The 23,033-nt window shown below is 39.0% G+C and overlaps 1 protein-coding gene and 1 long non-coding RNA gene across 18 annotated transcripts in view; one reads left to right on the plus strand and one right to left on the minus strand.

The window, feature by feature from the left end:
- LOC143375392 (CUGBP Elav-like family member 1-A) overlaps positions 1-23,033 on the plus strand; it is a 628,399-nt gene that overhangs the window by 333,789 nt on the left and 271,577 nt on the right. For all 17 annotated transcript variants that reach the window (XR_013086888.1, XM_076824544.1, XM_076824485.1 and 14 more), the window contains one exon: positions 9,026-9,195. Coding sequence is in view for 16 of the 17 variants with exons in the window: in XM_076824544.1 (XP_076680659.1) it covers positions 9,026-9,195 (170 nt within the window). In the remaining variant the exon portion in view is untranslated. The remainder of the gene's footprint in view (positions 1-9,025; positions 9,196-23,033) is intronic.
- Positions 14,081-14,720, minus strand: LOC143375504 (uncharacterized). Its single transcript, XR_013086917.1, has 3 exons — positions 14,661-14,720; positions 14,434-14,549; positions 14,081-14,377 (listed from the first exon to the last, which is right to left on the minus strand). It is a non-coding gene; the product is annotated as an uncharacterized LOC143375504 (long non-coding RNA).

Genomic DNA, 23,033 nt, shown 5'->3' on the forward strand with positions numbered 1-23,033 from the left:
GAGCGTGAGGACGCAGAAGAGTTTGAATCAGTAGATCACGCATCCTAAGATTCTCACGATACGTTTTGACACCGTTGCGCAAGTATATCGTTTAGGTGAAGGGATTGTAATGCCGAAATACAACACTTTAGAATATAATATATTGAGTTTTATATAAGTAGAGGTTCGTCTGTTGTACAGAGATTAATCTAAACTGGAGATGCGGTTTACTGACTTATATATGTGCATGTCTTACAGTCTTAGGCCTAAGGTACTATAGGTGGAGGGGTTGATGCGTAAGGGTGCGTAGGTTGAAGGATGTTGTCGAGAAATGCGTGGATGACTGTCGGTGAAAGTTATCGGAAAATGTATGACTAGCTACCGTCACCCAGTTCCTGATCAGAACCCAATTCCTGATCAGTTTAGGAAAATAAACCAAATAATAAGCTTATTATGATACAAATTTATACTAACAAATTACTAAATAATTATGAGGTGTTTTGAAATTTATACGCAAAATTTGATAGCTCATAGTAAAACGTTGAAAGTGATCAGAAACTGCTCCCTTTGCATTTTTCACTTTCAAAGTTAAATTGTAAAATAATTATTAATATGTGTGCACTTTTTTTAATACCAAATTAAAGATAAAACGTAGATTTACTGAAGTAGTAAAAAATCTTTTAAATTTGGTTAAGTTTTCCCTTTACACATTTAAAAATCCGCGGTAGTTATTTTTAAGTGATCAGGAACTGGGTCCTTGACGGTACTGGAAAACAGGATGACTCGGAAGGGTGAGCTGTAGGGGAGACCGGGGCTAGTTGATACAGCGGCAGGTTGATACAGACGAATTATCTCGACACCGTATATATGTAGCTCCATTTTAGTGAGATATGTTAAGTTTGTTGTTCAACTCTTTCCTACGCTAGCAATCATTTTTTAACTGTTTTGGGTCATATAGTGCAGGGTTAACTAACTGGTGGCTCGCGAGCCATCGGGGGTACCTCCGCTTTGCTGCTACGCTGAACGGTCCCCCTCCATGCCTACCAGACTCTGACGATCGCGGTGGATTCCTCCTTCTTTCCTTCTCTTTTCGATTGCGATAGTCAGAGTCTGGTAGGCATGGAGGGGGACCGTTCAGCGTGGCAACAAAGCGAACGTACCTTCGGTGGCTCGCGAGCCACCAGTTAGTCAACCCTGATGAATTTACCCCACTGCGGGACAAGTTGATATTGTCCTCTGGCATGTTGATACACCTGTAAAATATCCGTTTAATGAATAAGTAATAAATTTGAAAAATAATCTAGATACCCTTTCAACAATATAAACTCAAAATGAACAAAGACGAATTCTAAAAACCAAATAGATTATTGAACAAACATTTTTATTTTTTATTTTATGTCTGGAATATCCCACTTTACCACGAGGCGTCTTCTTTTTGTTAATATATCTTAATAAACTCATTTTGTCAATATTGTATATTCTCTCTCTTTGCCTTAATGATATCGAGGCCTTTTTCTATAGTTTCCTTTTTCAAAAATATCTTGCGATATTTCGCCACGATTTGTCTTTTTGATATAATTTCGAACCATTTTCCTAGAAATAAAAGGAAAAAATCCAATTAAGAGTAGTAGTTAGTCAACCCTGCTATATATTAATGAGGAAGGACCAAAGTATATTTTGGTATATTTGTTATTAAGTAATTAATGCAAACAAAAGTTTAAAAAATTCAAAACTGAATAACACATCAACCAGCCCCGTCTCCCCTATGTTTCTAGTTGAATATCACACCATATACGATATGAATTGAAAGATTAATAAAATAGGTTACACATGGTGAAATATTGTACTTACACTGCTACGACACGATAGACGCGACGTACAGCTACCAATGACATTATAGACCTAGCCTCGAAGGTTAACAACCATAAACCCAACATAAATGTTGCCGTCGGCAAGTTTGATTCCAGTGTGATTGTTCGATCTGCTCGTATCAACAGCATTGTTTAGTTAACCTACTCCAATCTCTGATTAGTTAACCTACTCCCGATCTCTTTGATTTCAAGAGAGGATAACCGAGCGAGTGGAGGTCTGGGGAAATCTCCCAAGGGGGAAGCTGCTTGTGTTGTAGCCCAGCAGCCTTTTCCAGCTCGACTCCATCCTCTATGGCGTGCTCTATAGATCAAGATGAGAAGAACCGGTCGGCTGGAAAATCACTTTAAACCTCCCCCCACGGCTAATATTAACTTTCTCTCATCGTTTCGCGAAATTCCCGAACTCTTTTTTTTCTCGCATACCGGATCGGAAAGGCTGCTCCCCTACCTAGGCTTTCGCGCGTTTCGATACAGCGAGCTTTCTCGATTCACCCCGCCAAGGGAGAGATTAATTGCTCATAAATTTCCTTTTTCGTCTAAATGCCTCTCTGAACGCTTTCATTTTCAGTGGTAATTAATTTTTATTGGAAATGTGCTTCGCTCTCCCCTGCTTTTCAGCTGTTCTTTTGTTGACCCCTTAATGCGAGACAAAGAACTCGTTCGCTTTGTTCTACGATTACATAATGATTATTCGGTAGACAGTTCAGAGGTGAGGGTATAACGGAATATTGAACGAAGTACTAGTTATATAACCATTCCTAAACGTTTAATGCTTGCTCAACCCTTAGAATATCCACGAACGTAATACGTAATACGTATTTACGTGCTTCTCTAACACATCCGAGAATTATTGCCCTGCAAGTACCCCCAATTTTTTGCCCCACGAGCAGTGCTACCACCGATGTTTTATTTTCAATTTCTTGACTGTTTTTCTACTGAATAAAATTTGTCAGTCTTATATAAATTTGTATTGTACATTAAGAATTAAAGAGAGCAAACGATTGTAGAAAAAATACATTTTCAAAATACTGATACAAAATAACGAACATAATACACGTCATATATATATATAAATTTTACGTACCTATCGTTGTGATGAAAAATTGAAGAGTAATTGATTAATTCTTTAATAAAAAATCAACCAATTCAAAAACTATTTAAGAAAGATATTTCAAGGTGTTTAACTATTAGTAATTTGTAATTAAATATATAATGCTCCAAATGTACGTATTTCTGTTCATGAAAAATAGCGATGTATGTATTGCTCCAAGCTCGTGCAACACTCGCGTAAATGTTCAAATAATTTAGAATTATTTTGTTGCAACTATATTACAAACGTGACGCATATAATAATAAGAAAAACACGAAATGATCAGAAATGGGGACATGAGCAGAAATTGGGACATTCACCTTATTGTTTTGCCCGTATGTATCCATTCTTGTATTCTGCGCAGTAACGATGTAAGAATAATAATGATAATAACTCGAAGCAAAGTAAAGATCATCCGTCTACCAAGAAACCGCACTATTTTGCAGAGAGAAGGGAGCAAACACTGAAAGCGTCTGTCAGACACAGTATTTAAAGGGATAAATTGCTAACTGCGTTGTCATCGATCGAATAATACCTGTAGCAAACACTGAGGCGCGCACTAAACCGCCAAAAACAGAAAATTACTGACGCTTCGATGTCGCGGTATTGCGGCCATTATACCGGCCGATGGCAGATAATGGACACAAGTATGAAACGAAATTAACAACCCCCCGTGGCGTTCTAACTTTATCTCATTAATTATTATGCACTTAACGTTGCAACGCGGCGGAACAGCGGCCGCAGTTGCCGAAGAACTTTTCCCTTTGCCAGCGTTGCAGGCGACCGACGATGACTTTTAAAGTTCGGAGATTTATAGTCGGAGCTGTTGGGTAACGGGGCAAGAAAGCCTGACCGAGATGGCGGGGAAGAACAGGGGGGAGGAAGCTGAGGAGGACGAAAGAGTTGGGGAGTGTCAAACCGTCGCACAGGCTCGCTATTTTAACGAGGGTAGGGGGAGGTGGTATGTATATGCATGTACGACTTTACGGCACAGCAAACTGTCGCGTTTCTGGCCGCACGAAACGCTAATACCTTCCGTTCTTGTAAGTAGTCGTACTCGACGATGAGTGTAACTATTTAACTCATATCGATCGACTTGCGGGACTAACCGAACGCGTGCAGTCAGTAACGACACGAACGCGGTGGCTATGCAGTCGCGCGTTAGTTTTTGAGTTTCCTATGACCTTCGAGTCAAAGTCTTACAGGGTAAATTGTAGAATGATCGGCACCCTAAGCGGAAATCCCAATTGGAATGTCTATATTTTTTCGTCAAGTTTTTATATGGTCTTAATTTTCAGTTGTTATCAATGATCATGGATTGCTCATTAAAATAAAACGTCTTGAGTACTTATTAAGTCTTTTATTTTAAAAATATTCATGGAACAACAAAACTAGGCACAAAAGTTCAATCATTGGCACCCTAAAATTTTAGGTTACATAGAAAAACATATGTAGTTAAGAACAAAGTTTAAAGTATTTAAACAGACTATTTTGTTGGCTATTAAATACCTACAACAGTTAGTACATCTGTATTTCAATCCATTACTTAGTTATAAAGCGACAAAGTATACTTACCTACCCCTTACTCCAAATTTTAAGAAAACGCCTATAACTCAGCCTTTTGTCCCACTTTGTGGTGTTGCCAGATGTAAAATGTGTAGTTCAACTACCGGGCTTTGCAGTGTTGTAGTGAATGAAAAAAAATTTGCTTTTTAATCAGGGGTGCCAATGATTAGTGGAGTACTAGTATTAGTGCAGTTTATTCTAATGTCGTATGTACAATGGTTTGAAGATTATTAACGGTTCGAAAAACATTAATAGTAATTAAATAATTAGAAAAATTTATTAGGTACGTTTGACAATGAGCTTATTCTGAAAACCAGAAGAGGCAAACACGTGCTTCAAAAGCTTAAGGGGTTACATACCCTTGACAGGTCGGAAAGCAGGGTCATTTTTATGATTTTTTTTTCATATAAAGAAACGGCATATTTAAAAATCAAGATATACACCTTGTTGTGTATAAATTAAGTTGTATTCTCGTTCAAAAGAAATTTGATATCTTAAGGAATGGTGCCACAGCAGCTCTTTCTCCTAAAGCCTCTTCACAGTTACAGCATTTCCAGTACCAAAAATATCTCAGAGATTACATGACCGATTTGAATAAAATTTTGCACGAATATTTTTAAAGCTATAATTTAGTACTCGGCTGTGCCGATTTTGAAAGAATTTTTTTTTTTGAAAAAATGGCTGCTACTCAAAGTCAAGCATGTAATTTTCGACCAGTTTTCATCTTCTATTGTTAATAAAAAACAAAACAATACACTGATCGCAATATCGTCTCGACAAGTACCATTCAATATTATGAGTTTCTTTTAGAGCTCGTAAACATGGCATGTTCAAGTATTCGAGAATAGCAGAAATTTCGTTTGTATGAAGCAACTCGTGTCTCCCACCGCCAGTGGTGAACTGCTACGAAGCGATTGGAATAATATGCCAGGCGGAAAATTATGAGGAGTATGCACAGAGGGGCGACAGGGTAATCCGTTTGGATGAGATTGAGGGTTCCTAGGGTCTGGATCCCACATGGACGATTTCAAACGCGTGTACATCCGAATGAAGTTACCGCGCGACGGCAGAAGTAGCCCATAAGTTTTAAAAGCATCTGCATATGAGCGGGCATCGGTCAAACGTGTACACCGAGGTAATTAAACGTGGCAGAGTCTTCTGGTGAAGTGCACACTGAAACACGCCGAAATATTCATGCTTTCGTCCCTAAAATGTAATCATCCGCCGTAAAATTCAATGCCATCCTTCAACCAGGTACCCTTTAAGGCTATTCCACGCGAAATCGGACACTTTTTGGACACGTTTAGAATGGTCAAATAATTGTTTTTTTTTAAAGTGAAATAATTTTTATTAGGTACTCTTATGCCTCCACTGTAAGCACCCAAAAGCTCATTTTTATCAATTTCTTAGTTAAACAGTTATAATTTATTTAAAAAAAGGTCAACGCTATATTTCAAAGAGCTGTAAGGTCCACGATTTTTTAAATTTTCAAAAATCCTTCGAGATACGTTGATATATCACTAAAGAGTACAACATATCCAAGTTTCAACAAAATCTGAAATGTTACTCTAAAAAGTGTCCGATTTCGCGTGGGATGGCCCTTTATAGAGTACAAGTACTTCTTACGTAACTGACAGGTTCAGATTACTTTGATATCGATCAAAAGAGGGACTGAAATTTGCACATTACTTGGCTGTTTGTTTTATTATATTTACTTTAATGCTAGTTGGAGTTATTACGAAACCATACATTGCGGCGAGATATAGCAGATTGGCAATAAACAACGCAACTGTACTGTTGCAAGTGCACACTGAAGTGAGTGTTCTATGATCTGTGATCACAATTTATCTTGAAACACTCTTCGACTCTACCATAAGCTTCTCTAGTCTCTAGTGGTGCTCCTACATCTCACATATCGCTGTTTGGCATTGATAGTGTCACTCAAGGAATGTAAATTTTATAGGAAAAGTAGTTTAAAATTTGCATTTGATTAATAGTTGAATACTGGTCGTGAAATTTGTTTAAATTGTCTCTACTAATGCAGCTTTTCAGATTAAGGATCACAGATAATCATACTCACCAAGGAATTCAACAGAATATCAACTCAACCCTAATCAACCCTATATTTTACACTTGAGTTGTGCCGTCGCTTGAGGAAATGTAGTTCCAACTTTTCCAGTTGCAACCCATGTTGAAATAAAATCAAGCATACAATTTCTTTGCTACAAAATATTGTATTGTAAAAAATATAATAGAAAATCTCATAAATTATTATTGAAGACAATGAATGCATAAAATAAAAGTGAACACTTATGCCACTATTCATATGGTGTCTATTTGTAAAAAATAGCCAAAATTGACATTTTTTTAAATTATGCCACTATTAATGCCAAGCAGTGATATAGTATGCACATTAGGATGGCCCTTATTTAAATTTATACGTGCCGCAATCTTTTTTTCGAATTTCTTTGCTCTCACCCCCTAATATGGTTCCATTTAAAAAACAAATCGCCTTAAAAAGGATTATTGCAATCGGACAACAGGAAAGGGTGCCGACCAGGTCTTAAAGTTTAGAATTTATCAATGGCTTGGATTTATAAAAAAAAATTATAAAATGGTAAGCCCTATCGAAATTTTATTCAAATAATACTAAAAGAGCATTCAATTTTCTACAATTGCTGTATATATAAGTTTTTCGTGCTTCCAATCATTTTTTAGATAATAGCGTTTGAATATAGAGAGGTCCGCACTTTGCGCGTACCACCTGTACAGCGTGACGTATTGTCTATACGCGCGTAGTGCGAACCTTTGTATATTCAAACGCTATTATCTAAAAAATGGTTGGAAGCACAGTTGAATGCTCTTTTAGTATTGTTTGAACAAAATTCCGATACGGCTTACCATTTCTGAAAAATTCATTAAATCCAGGCCATTGATAAGTGCCAAACTTTAAAACCTGGTCGGCACCCTTTCTTGTTGTCCGATTGCAGTAATCTTTTTCAGGAATTATGTTTTTAAGAAATGGAACCATATCAGGAGGTGAGAACAAAAGAAATCGCAAGTTGAAAATAAGGGCCACCCTCGTGCACATCAGTAAATTTACTTTTTGAATTTTGTTACGCACAAATTGTACAAAATTTGTGACGGGATAAAGCTCGTACATATATAAATTTCCGTCGTCATTATTTTTCCTAGGCTATATAGTAGGCACAATACAATCGAGCCTCGCAGAAACAATTAAAACACATGAGTAGTTATTAAAGCAGCGAGTTTTATCACACTTATCTGTACCTACTTATTCCGTCATAAATCTTGCTTACAGGTAACCAGAACTCTGATCCTGAACGCCTAAGACTGACTTATCCTTCCTTTCCCAAATATGTATTTAGCCTATATTTTCAGCATATTTGAAATTTTCAGCCAAAGAATAATATCCCTCTTGAGGTTGAAATCAATTTCAAAGAGTCAGCAGGTATTATTTCGGCTGCGGGAGCGAGGGGAATTATCTCGCAGAATAATTCTCGTGATTCATTGCTGCTGCTCCAGAGTAAACGTCAAAATTTGACTGATGCCATAGCGAAGAAATATTCTTTCCCGTTAAAGTTGGCATGTACACTCGCGCGTATACGCGCGACGAGGGTGCCTTTTTTGTACGACGTTGTATAAAATAAAGCACGTTTTTGTATTTAGATTGAAAGTTCATTTTATCCATTCGCTTGACAAGTATGTTTACAATTACGATGGTAAAAGGTGCGATTAGTTCTGGTGTGCAAAGGATTGCCTGGACAAGTGAAAATAAGTTACTCGGTTTTATCGAGCCGATCGGTTCTTTCGAGCTACTCGGTTTTTACGGGTACTCGGCTCGGCTCGGAACCCGAGTCTCGGCCTTAGAGCATATATACATGCAGGTCTCGTTGCCTAAGGTTGACTGCCTCAAAACTGTCGCCAACATCGCGCGAGAGAGAAAGACATGTGCGAACTGGTGCGAGAGAGAGAGAGAGAAGTATAGAGGTCCCAATCGACCGTAATGCGCATGCGCCGATATCGTGCGAGAGAAAAGACATCATGCGAGCGAGAGAAGTATAGAAAAAGTAAGTACGAGCGTAAACAACGATAATCACAGTAACCGCGGATCGTCGCCGGCGATATCGGTGCATGCGCATTACGGTCGATTGGGACCTCTATACTTCTCTCGCTGGCACATGTCTTTCTCTCTCGCACCATGTTGGCGACAGTTTCAAGCTCTCAGTGAGACCTCCATGTATGTGTGCTCTAAGGTCTCGGCTCGGTCCGAACTTCAAGCTACTCGACTAGTCGAGTACTCGAGAACAGCCTTACTAATCACCCGGTACGTCTAAGGAATACCTTCTCAAAAATCGAAGAAAATAGATGCAACTGTACATTTTTATTTTAGACTCCTTGACTAGAATTTTATAGATTTCGGTCTTGATGCAATTATTATTGAATAGCACAGTTTCAGTGGACGTATTTCTAAAGAAAAGTCCTTTACCTGTTGCAGCATAATGAACAACAATAGCGTTGAGCAGCCGGATCCTGATAACATAAAAATGTTCGTGGGCCAGGTGCCACACGACATGGACGAGAACGATCTGAGGAAGTTGTTCGAGGAGTTTGGCAGAGTGCATCAGATAAACATCTTGCGGGACAAGATCACCGGCTGTCATAGGGGTAAGTGTTCGATCGGCTACGGCTGCACATTATAAATTCACGACTCAGCTGTGCTCCCGACGATTGTTGCGGAATTATCACATATTAATCACTTGACGAAGTGTCGCTCTACAAAATAATCCGCAGATGAGAAGGTAATAATAAGTGCGACAGCAATTCAGACCGAATAAAAAGACTACAGTTCTTACTGACAAAATGAAAATTTAGTACTCTTTGGTTATCTTTTGCACTGTATGATACTTTAGAGGAGTACACAATAGGTTCTTCTTACATCTGATATCAGACATTTTATCAACGAAGTAGAACTAAAATTAAGGATTCAGGAGCTTTTAAAAATCATTCCATATTGGCCAGATGAAAACACGCCCTAACATACCCTGCAACGAGTCCATCCATTCGCCAAATGCTTCGAGTTCCGATCGAATCACGTGTACGGTTTGGGAGATCCGCGTTAATTCAATCAGCCCATCTCTTTTTTTTTTCATGCGATAATCCTCCGGATCGCAATATTCAATAACGAGCGGATTTTTTATCGGCCGCGTAGCAAGGGATACTTTAATCTTGCGGCAATTCCATTAACTACAACCGTTCCCGATAATCAGACAAAATTGAATTGTCTGCGGGGCGTTTATTTTCAATCGGCTGGCGCGACCAGTGCTTTATCGAAAAAATCCATCGACGAACAATTGTATTCGCGCTTTGCGACTCTTCGGCGGTGACCATTGCCGTGTCAGTCATCGGTGACCCGCAAGCCGCAAGACAACTTTTTCTGGCAAAATTATTAATTTCAAGCGGGGATTGTCGCGGCCCCAATTCGAAGTTATATAGCAACGCAACGGCACTCGGGCCCGTATGACAAGCGCGAACGGACGCGGAAAGGGAGAAAGAGGAGAGAAAATGGGCGCCATTCACGCTGGCAGGAAGGACGATAAAACGTTGCGACACGATCGTAGACCAAGATTAAACCGGGCTCTGTTCGCTCGCGCCGCGTGGACATAATTCAGGGATAAAATAATTCTCGCTGCTAAGAGCGGAGGAGATTGAACGATTTCAGGAACGTCCTTGCCCGATGATGAATCGCCACCGCCTTATTCCATTCACATTTTTCGGTACACCGGCTGTGTCCTCTTTTCCTTTCAAGCAGCAATGGAATCGAACAGGTGTAGAGAACGTGGTGAACCGGACCACAGTATGTTTCACGAAATTTATTAATTTTTGCTATTTAAAATTTGAAAATACGAAACGCGTTACTTTCCCCCTTTTCCCGCATTTGGTCGGGAACGTACTTTTGAGAAAGTTGAATAAGTTTTAGAGAATATTTAAGTGCATCGGCACCTAACCCCATTCTACGAAAGTGCATACATAGTCACTTTTAAAATACCCTCCTATACATATATAGCTAACATTACCAGGGTTCTTAATTTATACCCTTCATATTAACCCTACAAATCAGGTTTGTGTTACTAGTAATCGAGTTATAGCATTGATATCTGCTTAAACTTATCGGTTTTGACCGGTACCGTTAGCAGTGACTGATTTAACAGGGAGGCTGATGAGCAATAGCCGCCTGGGCCCCTGCGCAGAAGGCCCCCGCAGGGCCCCGTGACCAAATAAAAATTATGATTAGGTACAGGAATCCAACCAACTACATTTTTTTCGTACTACTACACTTGACCCGTTTTTAGTAAACTGCCTCTTCATTTTCCCGAGAAATGGGCCCCTGCCCAGAAGGCTCCCTAGGGCCCAGCTCGAAAAGAATTATGATTTTAACCAAACACTATATTGTTTTCTGTACTACTACACTTAGCCTGTTTTTAGTAAACTACCTCTTCCTCCTTCCCCAAAAGTGGGTCCCTCAGAACGTTTACCACCTGGGCCCTTTTTCTTAAATCCGCCATTGACCGTTATTATACATATATAGTTATATACGCGAATATAGGGAACAGGAAGGGCAATAGTGAGAATGGAGGGGGCAGTCGAAAGGAATAGGGAGAAAGTAAGTAAATACCCGTATACGTGGCACACGTGAGGATCGATGCCCAGACAGTCGGTGGGCTACGGTCGCACTTCCACGGTCCTTCCTCGAGCTATTGATCGAAGAGGGTACCTGCCCCCTCCTTCCTACTCTATCCTTTGGCTTTTTACACATTTACGTCGAAACGTATCCACCTGTACATTCGTATGCGCGAATGTAGATAATCGATGTAGATCGCACGTTCGTGGAATTCAAAGTTTCCTTTTCATAGCCTCTAGCAATAAGATTTGATTCACTCGACCTTGCCTTCATTCTTCCTGCTGAGTTGGTGACTCTATCAGGTGATACAGACAGAAAGACGTATGCCTAATTGAACCGTAGCCGTTCAAGTAGTGTTTGTCCTACCATCGTGGTAACTCCTATATTCCTCGATGTTTTTTAGATATTCTTGATAAGATATGATGATAGTGCAGCCTTTCCGTTTCTATTTACAAAATTCAATGAGACATGTGAGGAGCTGGCCGCGAGAACATGTGGCAGATAGAATCGGTGTCGAGTTGTTGTAGAGTTTGTCTTTTACGGTGTGCTTTTTGCCCCAGGCATGGAGCAAAAAATTCATTTTGAATTGACACACATTTTGTAAAGTTTTCCAAGCATTACATGGATCTCTATGAAAAACGGGACTTCCAGCCTCGCCCTACCCTACACGGTTCAATAAAAAAATTGCACCCTCTGCTGGTTTTAAATTGCACCTACTCTGGTAAATCAAGTTGGCGTCCTTTGACAGAATTCGACTGACGAATGAGAGTTTATACATACAAGCACAGGTCATAGAGGATTTTTCCTTTGTTGTATTGAAATATACTCCATCGACTATAGAATAGGTTTGAAGGAATATTCGCATGGATGAACGCTGAAAGTCCAACTATGGCCATCGCGGGAGCTAGTGACGCGCGAAACGCTGAAATTCTGAGAACTTCCGGAACGATTAATCTAGGCGAATTGTAAACGTCACGTGCAGCTGCAAAATTGATGGCAGAGCACCGAGTACCGGCCGGGATGAAATTCGTTTGCCATTGTGAAAATTTAACTTGATTACCTTGACGTAATGGTAAATTAATGCCAGCCACCATCGGGCCCGTGTCGCCTATCTACATTTTTAAATAGGAATACCGGATGACCCTTAATTACATGCCGATAGTCAAAAAGATCAAAGAAGCATCTAATCTACAAAGTCAAAAAATACACTAAAAGAAGAATGTTCCCAGAGTATAGATCGTCTGGACTTCATCGTTCGATTCATTACTCAAAGAATAACAAAATATATTTAGCGCAAAATAATTTTTGGGAGTAGTGAAAACTTGTTATTAAAACATGTAACAAGTGTCTGATTTTAGATGTACCTACTACAGTGTTACCTTTGAAATTGCAATTTTTGTTTAACATTCCCTTCCTCCATGATAGTCTTTCATTCGTTTTTGTCTACCTACTCGTCAGCTTTACATTCCTCATCATCAAATGATCATCATCAATGATCCCTGCCATCATCATTTCCAGTGGTTAGATACAAAGATTCACCATTACGTCATATCGAATATGAGACACTTAACGTACAAGTCAAACTAAGAAGAAAAATCGATGTCATTGATCGGTAAGTGTAAATAGGAAACGTTACGTTCAAATGGCAGTAACTTCTTCGCTACTGTGCAGATGCTGGCCACGTAATCTCGAACAGAAGGCAAATAGCGCTATACCTGATATATAAAGCTGGGAATCACCAGTTCCCCTATGAAAAAGGAAACATTAAGGAGAGTTTTGGAACGTACGACACAGACAAACGCTAGAAAGATTGAAGCTTTTCCATGCCTGACCTCAGAACTAATACGTTCCTGCTAGTATCGGAACCCTTTTTTACGTAAATACATTCGGCTGGACTGATGGCAGAAGAAAAAAAGGTAGGCGGCTTAAAAGAGGCCCAAAAGATACCGGACAAAGATCAGACGTAAATGTCATCGGCAAGGATTCATCGCAGAATCTTCAATGTAGAAGGAAACGTGGTAAGCCATAGAAACTACTGAGTGGAAACTGCGAGCTTAACTCCATCCTATTTCCGCGTGTTCAAAGGCGACTTATGCGACATATAAGGGCTTACCAGGCTTAACCGGTTTCACAATTATTAGAGAGGATTCCTTTCTTCGTCGTTTTCGAAACGGAGGCACGATCGAGTGATAACGCGAGAATAAACAGACCGGGGACTATTGTTAGGATTTACTGTCTGTTCAATAATACTGTTTTGACTCTGTTACATACTTGCGTTAACAAAATTTTGAAAAGAGTTAAAAAAATATATAACTGACGAAAAAAACTCTTTTCAAAATTTTGTTAACCCAAATTTGTAGCGCTTATTGCACCATTAAACTTTTGTTTGAAACATTTTTTTCTGTCTGCTGTACTTTGAGAGTTATACGCGAAAAAGTGGAAGGGCCAATTTGACTTTGAGGTTAGTTTTCACAAATGAAACACACCGTTGTTCTTGCTTTGAGTCACTTTAAATACCTACAAAGTTGCGTTCCAATCGATGAGGCCTAACCCAGACCTATCTTTGACCTTTTTAACCCTTTCGGGTGTCCGGAATGCCCGTGACCCGGCGGGGTTACCGTTTCCTGCAGTGGTGTGATGCAACCGAGATTTCCCCGAAAACCTAATATTCTATTGAAGGCATTCATGTCCCCACTACTTTCTAGCCGAATTTCACCGTATTAAAAGGGCCGCGAATCCACACTCGGGGGCTCATTTCAAGTGTACTACGTTTAGATGAAAGCGGCTTGCGAGATCGAGTAACATTTTTCTTCGAGTATTAATTCAACTTAAGTCATACAGCTCGCAGTGTTGTAATAGGCGTTGTAATTATTAAAGTCTTTGAGACCCCCGCATTTCTCAGTGCGTCAAAACCGAGAGGTGGACTTAGGTACCGCAACAACTAAACACTCAAACAATTGTAAGAACCGAGCTTATAGAATATGATTAGTTATTTCTTACTCAGAGTTCTTTTATTTGAATCTAATCACCATCTGAACTACCTCTTCGAGACTAACCCACATACATGCATCTTTACCGCTCGAGGTATATCACATTATAAAGTTACGAGGCTAAATTAACATTTCCTAGTGGCTCCCAGTGTTATCCAGGCACCGGTTCGTCTACGCTCTCCAACCTCCTATAACGGCTCCCGGTGTTAGCCAGGCACCGGTTCGTCCGTGAACATTTACCTTCCTAGTGGCTCCCGGTGTTAGCCAGGCACCGGTTCGTCCACGCTTACCAACCTCCTTATAACGGCTCCCGGTGTTATCCAGGCACCGGTTCGTCCACGCTTACCAACCTCCTTATAACGGCTCCCGGTGTTATCCAGGCACCGGTTCGTCCGTGAACATTTACCTTCCTAGTGGCTCCCGGTGTTAGCCAGGCACCTGTTCGTCCGGTACTAACAAACTTTAATAAACAAACTCGATCCTCGGCCTCGCAGCCGCCAATCTCTTTGCCCTCAGCCTCGGCTCGTAACAGAGCAATGGAGAAGGCTATGTTTTGGCTTACCTCATCATTTTCGGACTATCTGTCCAAACAGTGGAACCTAAATTACACTGCGCAGAAAAACTTATTTCGCACAGACAGTTTGATAAATAAACGTAGTGTGAGTACAACAAACTTCGATAAACCGTTGCAAGGAACAATCTCATCATTTTACACGATCTTGACAACGAAGAAATGCAATGCTTCTTCAATTGAAGATGCACGGAAATTGGAGTTTAGTACCCAATTGAAATTAGTCTCCACACCTAAATATTTCGTCTCAGTCGCGCGATTACCCGCCATCTCGGCCAGGAAACTCTTTGAGGAGACTGCTATGAAAACCTCGAAATAGCTAACGCGTTCGACTTATTTGAAGTTTCAAAAAGTGTTCGGTTCGTGCAAAGTAACGGAATTCGATACTCCGTTACTTTGCGCAAGCGAACGACAAGGGGAAGAATCTCGATCAAACGAGGAAGACCTCTCGTTTGCCAGATTCCTCTTCAGGTATTCGTTTATTCTTGCAACGGTAATATTCAATGGCATGGCAGGCTGTTAAAGAATTTTTCAATTCTGTTAGGGTCTTTCGTGAAATTCTGTTTTCATTATTTCCACTTTCTCAGCCACCTTCTATTCTACAAAAGTATTCAAGTTTATCGAAGCTATTCGAATAGTATACGCGCTGATTTCTGATTTATCGGCTGTATTGTGATGGTTAGAAGGAAGTTGAAAACGTGAACTGCAGTACTGTTGCAGGAAGCAAACTTCTCTCAACTTATATCGCACAAAGCATGGAAATTTCGCGGAACAGGCAAGCGATACAAACGCAACAAGTCGAGTTCAATATGAAAGCTGTATACACACTAGGGAGAAAATGAAACGATTAAAAATCGTGAAAAATCCTCGGATTAATTCTGTCTAACTCCTTATATTTATTGAGTAACTACCTTCATGGTTAAATCTACAATTGTTAGTCGCAAAAAGGAAAGAAGAAGGTGGTGCGGAAGGTGATGAATGAATTGAATTCGAGAGGGTGGTAAGGGCGATGGAAACGGAGGGAGTGATAAATTAAAAGGGGAAGAGAGGCTAATCAGGAAGAAGTGGAGGAGATGGTAATAAAGAAGAGGAAAGTTGTAGAGTACCTAATGAAAAAAGAAGAAACTGTGATAAACGAGGCGAAGCGAAGAGGCTGCTCAAGGAATAGGGTAGGCAAAGATGGTAAACGAGCTGCAAAGCAGAAGAAAAGACTAGGATGATAGGTAAAGGGAAAAGGGAGGGCAGTAAAGGAGGCACCCTACAATCAACATATATATATATACCCGGTTTCCTTGATTCTCGAACGCCAACCGCACTCACACAACGAACGAGTCGACCCCAACACTGCGCGCTACGAAAGGGAGATACATAGGGAGCGCCTAAGAGGATCGGGCTCTTTCACTGTGTAAGTGCTGGTGTCCGAGTATCAAGGAACTCGATATGCAAAAAGAGCGATAAAGAATCAGTATAATAAAATGATTTTTACTAATAACATAATGACAAGAGAATGTTACTTAATAATTCTGTTATTAGGTGTCACATTATTATGATAATTAATAACATGATTATATGGCAAACCAGTCTTGTAGGGCGTGGAGAGGGGAGCTAAGCAAACATGCAAAGAAATTAATAATTACACCTTTTATTTAAGTTTTTATGAATCAATATATAATTATAAGTTAATACATAGTTTCAGCAACATTTAAATAAAAATTTTAAGTTATTAAACTTTTAAAAAAAAGTAATGAAAAACCATCTTGCCCCTGCCACGGGTATGGCGGGTTAAAGAAAAAGGGGTAAGACGGTTCCCCTAAATATTTCCACAATCGATGCAAATATAAAATTCTTCTAAATTGTTTTCTTCCTACTCCTCGTGCAGGAGTTGCGGGGCCATATCTTTTAAATACTCGACAAGTTCTTCCTCTTTTGTTTGCGAAAATACACTCTTAATTGGATCTAATCCAATGACCACTTCATTTCCCTATTTCAATTTTTGGACATAACGTTCCAATGTCGTTTGTGGAAGACAATATCCTCGAGCAGCTTTCTTGCACCCCATTTTGTGGGGTTGAAACTTCATCTACAGATTTCGTCATAAAATCACGTGTTCCTAAAAGGTTGAACATTCGAAAAATGAAATAAAAAAGACAAACGATTTTTAGACCGGAACCTCCCCTTAAATTATGATAGTGAACGATGGCGTTGTTCTGTGGGGTATGATGGGATAACAAATAAAAAAAAATATTGAAATTTTTAATATTGTAAATTAACGTAAAGAGACTGTAGATTATAATGTAACAAAAATAATTGACTTGCCGTTTTTAAGTATACATTTATTATAAATCTCTTTAGTACGCAAAACAAGATCCACGCAACATGTGGGCAATTTCACAGCTCTAAACCAAAGACGCGTGCTCCCCCACTCATTTTTATCAACGACCTAACTGTTACAATACAATGGCTTCCTTTTGGTACTTTTATCGAATGTCTAGCATTTTTCTATTATGTTATTTTTACGATACCCCATCTTACCTCGCTACCCCGTCATATCCCCCCCCCCCCTTCCCCTACATTTAACCTCATACTTACATCTGGAATGGGACGTTAATTATTCAATTTAGAAAACCAAAGCTGACATTCGCATCTCCATGCAAAATCAACGTAGCAAAAGTCACATTGAATGCCCTCCTCTGAATTATTCATTCTGCTAATTGAAAGATTTCTTCATGAGGCCAATAGTTTATTATTAATTTACTGTTGTCAAGTCAGGTGAGTGACCCTGTACAGTAGGAAAGTACGCGGATCACACGGTGAATGGAGGTTTTATTGCATCCCGGAGTACTCTCCCCGAGAGACAGGAAGTTTACACTTCCACTCCCCCTCTCTCTCTCACTCTCTCTCTGTCTGCCTCTCCCCCCCCATCTCTTTCTCTCTCTTCGGGCCCCAACGGCCTCCCTTCCCCAAAATAAACGGTGTTTCACGTCGCGTTATTTATGCAAGCGTTGGACACGAGATAGCTTCGAAAAGTTTCGATCTCTCGGCGGGTTTAATCGCATTTTGCGTTTCAGCTGCTCGAAAATTGTGACGTTTTCCAGACCCTCGTTTTCTGAATTTCACGCTTGACAGTTTCAAATGGGGCCTCCCCATTGGAATTCCGAACGGTATTAAACCACGGCGTGTCACTTTCCGCTTGCCGCCATATTTTGTATACACAGCGGTCAAATTCGAATTATTCCCGCCCGCCAGTCGCCCGTACGTCCGTTTCCGATATCTATTATTTTGCAAATCTTCGCCTAACCAGTTTCAATTCGTGTTTGGTACGGATCACCGCATAACGGTAACAGGGATTTTCGACACATAATTGCGTCCATTTCTCATTAATTATTGTCTCGTGCTGTACATTCGAGTAGCTCGTTATACGTTCGAATGGATATATTTGCAGTAACTTACGTTGGTTTGGAACTTGCGGTATTCGAAATTATGATTTCGGACGTGAATGCATTGATTTCCTCTATCGTTACTTTTTAGTGTATTTTTATTTGTTTGTTGTATATGTATAGATATCTGCGTTAGATTTCTCGGGATATTCAAATTAGGTGATCACGTAACCTGATATCAAGAACTCGACAAATATTGTGTACCTCTATTATTTCATACCACTAAAAGAATAATATTAATTACTAAACGCGTCGACGTTTCTAAATTATCCCCCACTTATTTTGTGCAACCTGTTTATCACGATATAAAAAAGAAACTTCTCAAACTCATAATAGCCATCGAACAATTACATTACGCCAGCCTCCCTCTATTAAAGCTCACGAAACAGAGAATAAAGTTAACAGATGAAATTTCAGTGAATAGCTGAAAATTGAATAACCATCACCCAAACATTAAACAGCTGGGCGTGTTCATTATCTTAACGTAACTTTGTCGAAGTTCAGGTTGTCGAGACACAGAACGCTCTAAGCCCTCTTCCACTGGATAGTACCTGAATGCTGTACATCTTGTTGCATGAAAATTGCCAGCAGGATCTGTTTGCCTTTCACCAACCGTGTTGATCAATCTTATACGGTACTCGTTCCACGGAAGTATACTCTACCATTAATCACGCGTCGCTATTAATCGTCCTTAAGTAGCAGGACGTTCGAGGTACAGTGGCGGCCGGCGCAGCATCTCGCCTCCTTTCAAACTAGAAGAAAGACCCAAACGCCTGGAACTACTAACATCCAGGCTGCTTCAAGATCTCCCACAGAAACCTATAGAAATCACCTTCGCGTTATTTGTCAAACGTGTGGCTCGACGCGTGTCTACCAGTCGATTTCAAAGACCGATGCTACCTCAGAGTTGTATCAATCTTCCGACCGATAGCTTTCCATTCGACGCACTACGTACTCTTCTCATGGATTCCGCAAGAGTTGGTGTGACAGAGAGAACCACCTTATTTTAACTTTCACATGTGTTTTTAGTTTATTTAGGGTCTATGTTAATTGTTACTCGCAAGGGATGCTCGGCATCTGGAAAATTCAAAAGAATTTGAGACTGCAGAAATGTAGTCCAAGCGATGCTAATCACATAATCACTTTTTTCTCGGCAATGAAACGGTCGTAGGTAGTGTTCCTGATTTCTCGATATTTTTTGTTCCTCGAGAAATCAGAAATGAGATCATGTTTCTTGAGAATTCTCGAGAATTCTCGAGGAATTGTAAAAAATATTGCAAAAATTATATTTTTGGAATAATGTTGATAATATTTATCAAAAACACAAAAAACTTTAACTAAACGATTATTCCTGTCTAATTTATACAAAACTTGTGTAAATGAAAAATTCATAGTAGCTGCAAAAAAATCGTCTAGGTTTGAGCGTCTCAGGGTGGCGTAACTCCTTAAGCCAACTATCCGGCCACTTTTGTAATCGGTGAACTAGTCGGCTTCTTGGGGGCCGATTAATCGGTTGATGGCTAGTCGGCCAAAACCCTAGTCGGTACATCTCTAGTTCCTATGGAACAAATATTTTAGAACCTATAGAATAAAAGTTCCATGGACACAAGTTATATTGGAATAGGTAATTTATTAAAAAAGGTTCCATAAGATAAAGAAAAATACTAAACTATTTGGTGCCTACTAGTTTTATTTAACAATATAATATCATATTCTTCATGTTTATTTAATAAATAGTATGAAAGTCATAACATAAGTAATTAATAGTTTCATACGAAGTATTGAACAGAAAAGAGAACTCGTCAAGAATAATTCCTAAATAACATTTTTTATAACTTGCATAAATTAAAATATATAAAAATTCTATAATATCTGCGTAGAAATTATCTACGCAGAAAAATATTACGAATAAATAACACATTCAGGATATCAATTTAACTGTAATAATTATTTATTATTGTTCTATTACTGTTTATTAAATAGTATTCAGTATTTGATACTGATAAACAAAATATCGGTTCCTGTTATAGAAAAATTCTTATTTCTATATTTTATAAGTTCCATTCCGACTAAAACTTTTATTTTCAAGAACTTTTACTTTATCGGTTCCCATGGGAGCTTATAATGTGAGAACATTTTTAAAAAAAAATCCACGGTCCATGTTTTAAACAGAACCTATTGAAAAGTTCCAGAACTCTTTCAAACCCTGCTAAAATGTCCCATCCACCAATTTTTCATTTTTCAAGGCGCTTTGAAATGTTTGGAGCTCCACATGCATTTTACCTTTCAAGGCATTTAAGGGAAGCTACAACGAAACAGTTTAATTTATTTGTTCTAACTGTTTTATAGATGGTTTCACTAGTTCAGAATGTCCTATGTAACATCTACTAATTGTAAGTTAGACAGTCTTAACCCAACCCTTGATATGCAAATAAAATATTTTATCTCAGTATGAGATTATAACTTAGTTTCTGATAATAATGACAATAATGAGTGTTATGATTACGTTGTTTTTCAAAAATGCATTTAATTACAACTAAATTGTAAGTTCATAATAATTATTCAATCATATTATTTTACTTTTTATACTACATTTTATATTTTTACTTCACTTTTCTAGTTTTTAGTCGTAATTATTTTAGGCTGTAAATTATCAATTATATTTTTCTTTCAATGTGTTAATTAAACAAAAAGAAAGTGAATACGATTTTAAATCGTTTCCTATGTTAAAATGTCCTATCTCGCTTCATTTACAAAGTTAAAATATCGTATCTCAGGCATTTAATTGCTGGGTTAATCCTACATTTCCAATCTGTACACCTGCTCCAGAAAATTACGTAGCCTGATACGAGATAACGACTAAATGTTTGAAGTTTGGTGAAGGAACTCAGAGACGGCAGAAAGAAAATTATAAAACCTCGTTTTTCTCGGATGTTGAAAAATGTTAGGTAGGACAATTAAGCTAAGGAGGGCCGCGTTATCCTGCCAATTTCCACTTGTTAGCTCAAGGGAACGTTAATCCCGTTGTTTTTATTGGAAGCGAGCTCCTAGCTGCTTCAGGTATACGAATGGTATTTCTTGCAGCGGTCCAGAGTAAACTCGAGCTTCGCAATACATAGACGAAGTTACAGTAAATACACTTTTGATGATAAGTTGCTGGCGATAGCGAGTGAGTAGTTAGCATTGGTAGCAACTTGCTATTCGACGTCTTCGGTGCAAAACCCAGGTCGCCTGTATATGTTTTGCAGATATCTCGGGGAGAGAATCGTGACACCGGTTTACAATGTCGTTATGGAATACATTCATGATATATGATATTGTTAGGTCTACTCAATAGACCTGTTACCTGTTAAATAAAACTGAAACATGAACAATTCTTTTCGTGCTAATAATATAGTTCATCGTTAAGGTAGTTCCTGAATATTTTACTAAATGCAAGAATTCTTTTAAATTTCGTTCAAAACTAATTTCGAATACAAGAAACCTTGAAAGTGTTATTATTAATTTCCTACAGCACCCCTACACGCAATTCACTACGCTAACCAATTTAATATTCTATTTTCGTATTACAATTATATATATTAAAATTTAATATTTTAAAATATACATACGTGATGTTAAAAATTATTATTATTATTATTTCTATCATACTACTCTATATTTATCGTTTATTACCCGACTCTAATTTTACTAACATAGTTGGTTAAGAACTACATTAAAAAGCAAGTCAGTTTTAAGATAAATTGGAAATAGATGCAGCGTACAATTTCATGGCAAAATCTGTGGAACTAAAACTGGTACATATTTGCAAGAGATACTTCTTCTGAGCTGATTCATATTATACATACAGCTTATATAATCTATACTATTATATAAAATTGAAGTTGCATACTTTGAAATGCGGTTTCTCAGTAAATATGAACTGTAAGCACAAGTGTGTTACGTCACTTTGTTCGTTTTGGCGAGAAGAAGGTTCTAACATTTTATTTTTTTAAAATACTGATTTTTAAATAATAGTAGATCAGGACGCTACCGCTAGGCGGCGACCGGGCGAGCGCTTCTCGCTTCAGAAACAGCACCGCGGCGGGAATAAGTGGCCGAAGGCTCTCGAGTTTACACATTATGAATCAGTCGCGGTAATATTTCGGGCGAAACCGAGACGGGGAATGCTAAGGTCGAAGCCAGATATATTGGCCGGTGAGTTTGGTGAGGGGGTATACTCCCACCACACCAATGCCTGCCTCGGTGCTCCTTTTCTCAACCTTTTCTGACTCGCTCCGTTCCATCTCGCTCTCGCCTTCGCAGAACAAGAGTGAGCCAGAAGTGGTGGGGATAGCGCCAAGCTTCTGGCGTATAGGTCCAAAGCGAGCTGTTAGCGTAGAAGTGCACACATCAGAATAGATGTGCGTTAGCTCCGAAAAAATTCAGGAGCTTTATTGGTCAGAACATTAACTCTTTCTCGATAGCTTCATCTTCGTAACGCGTGCAACTATTACACTAAGAATAAATAACAGCCCCAAACGGCTAGGTTCAGGCGGAGCCGAGCAGCGTTCCCGCTACCCCACCATACTCTGCGAGGGCCTCGCAACTCCAACTAATAAATCCTCGATCGCTGCTCGCGAAAACGAATTCACCGGCCAAATATATCTGGCTTCGACCTTAGTTCTATATAAATATCAAATATACAGTTGTAAATAAATTTTTATATACAAATTCGTATGCGTTGCAATAAGAATATGCGCGAAGAAAAATTGCGAGCATTCCATTTTCTCTCCCTGTGTTGGTGATTAATAAATAAATGAGACAGATGATAATTCAATTGGGTG

This window comes from Andrena cerasifolii, chromosome 1 (assembly GCF_050908995.1).
Source record: "Andrena cerasifolii isolate SP2316 chromosome 1, iyAndCera1_principal, whole genome shotgun sequence".
NCBI classification, from domain to species: Eukaryota; Metazoa; Arthropoda; class Insecta; order Hymenoptera; family Andrenidae; genus Andrena; species Andrena cerasifolii.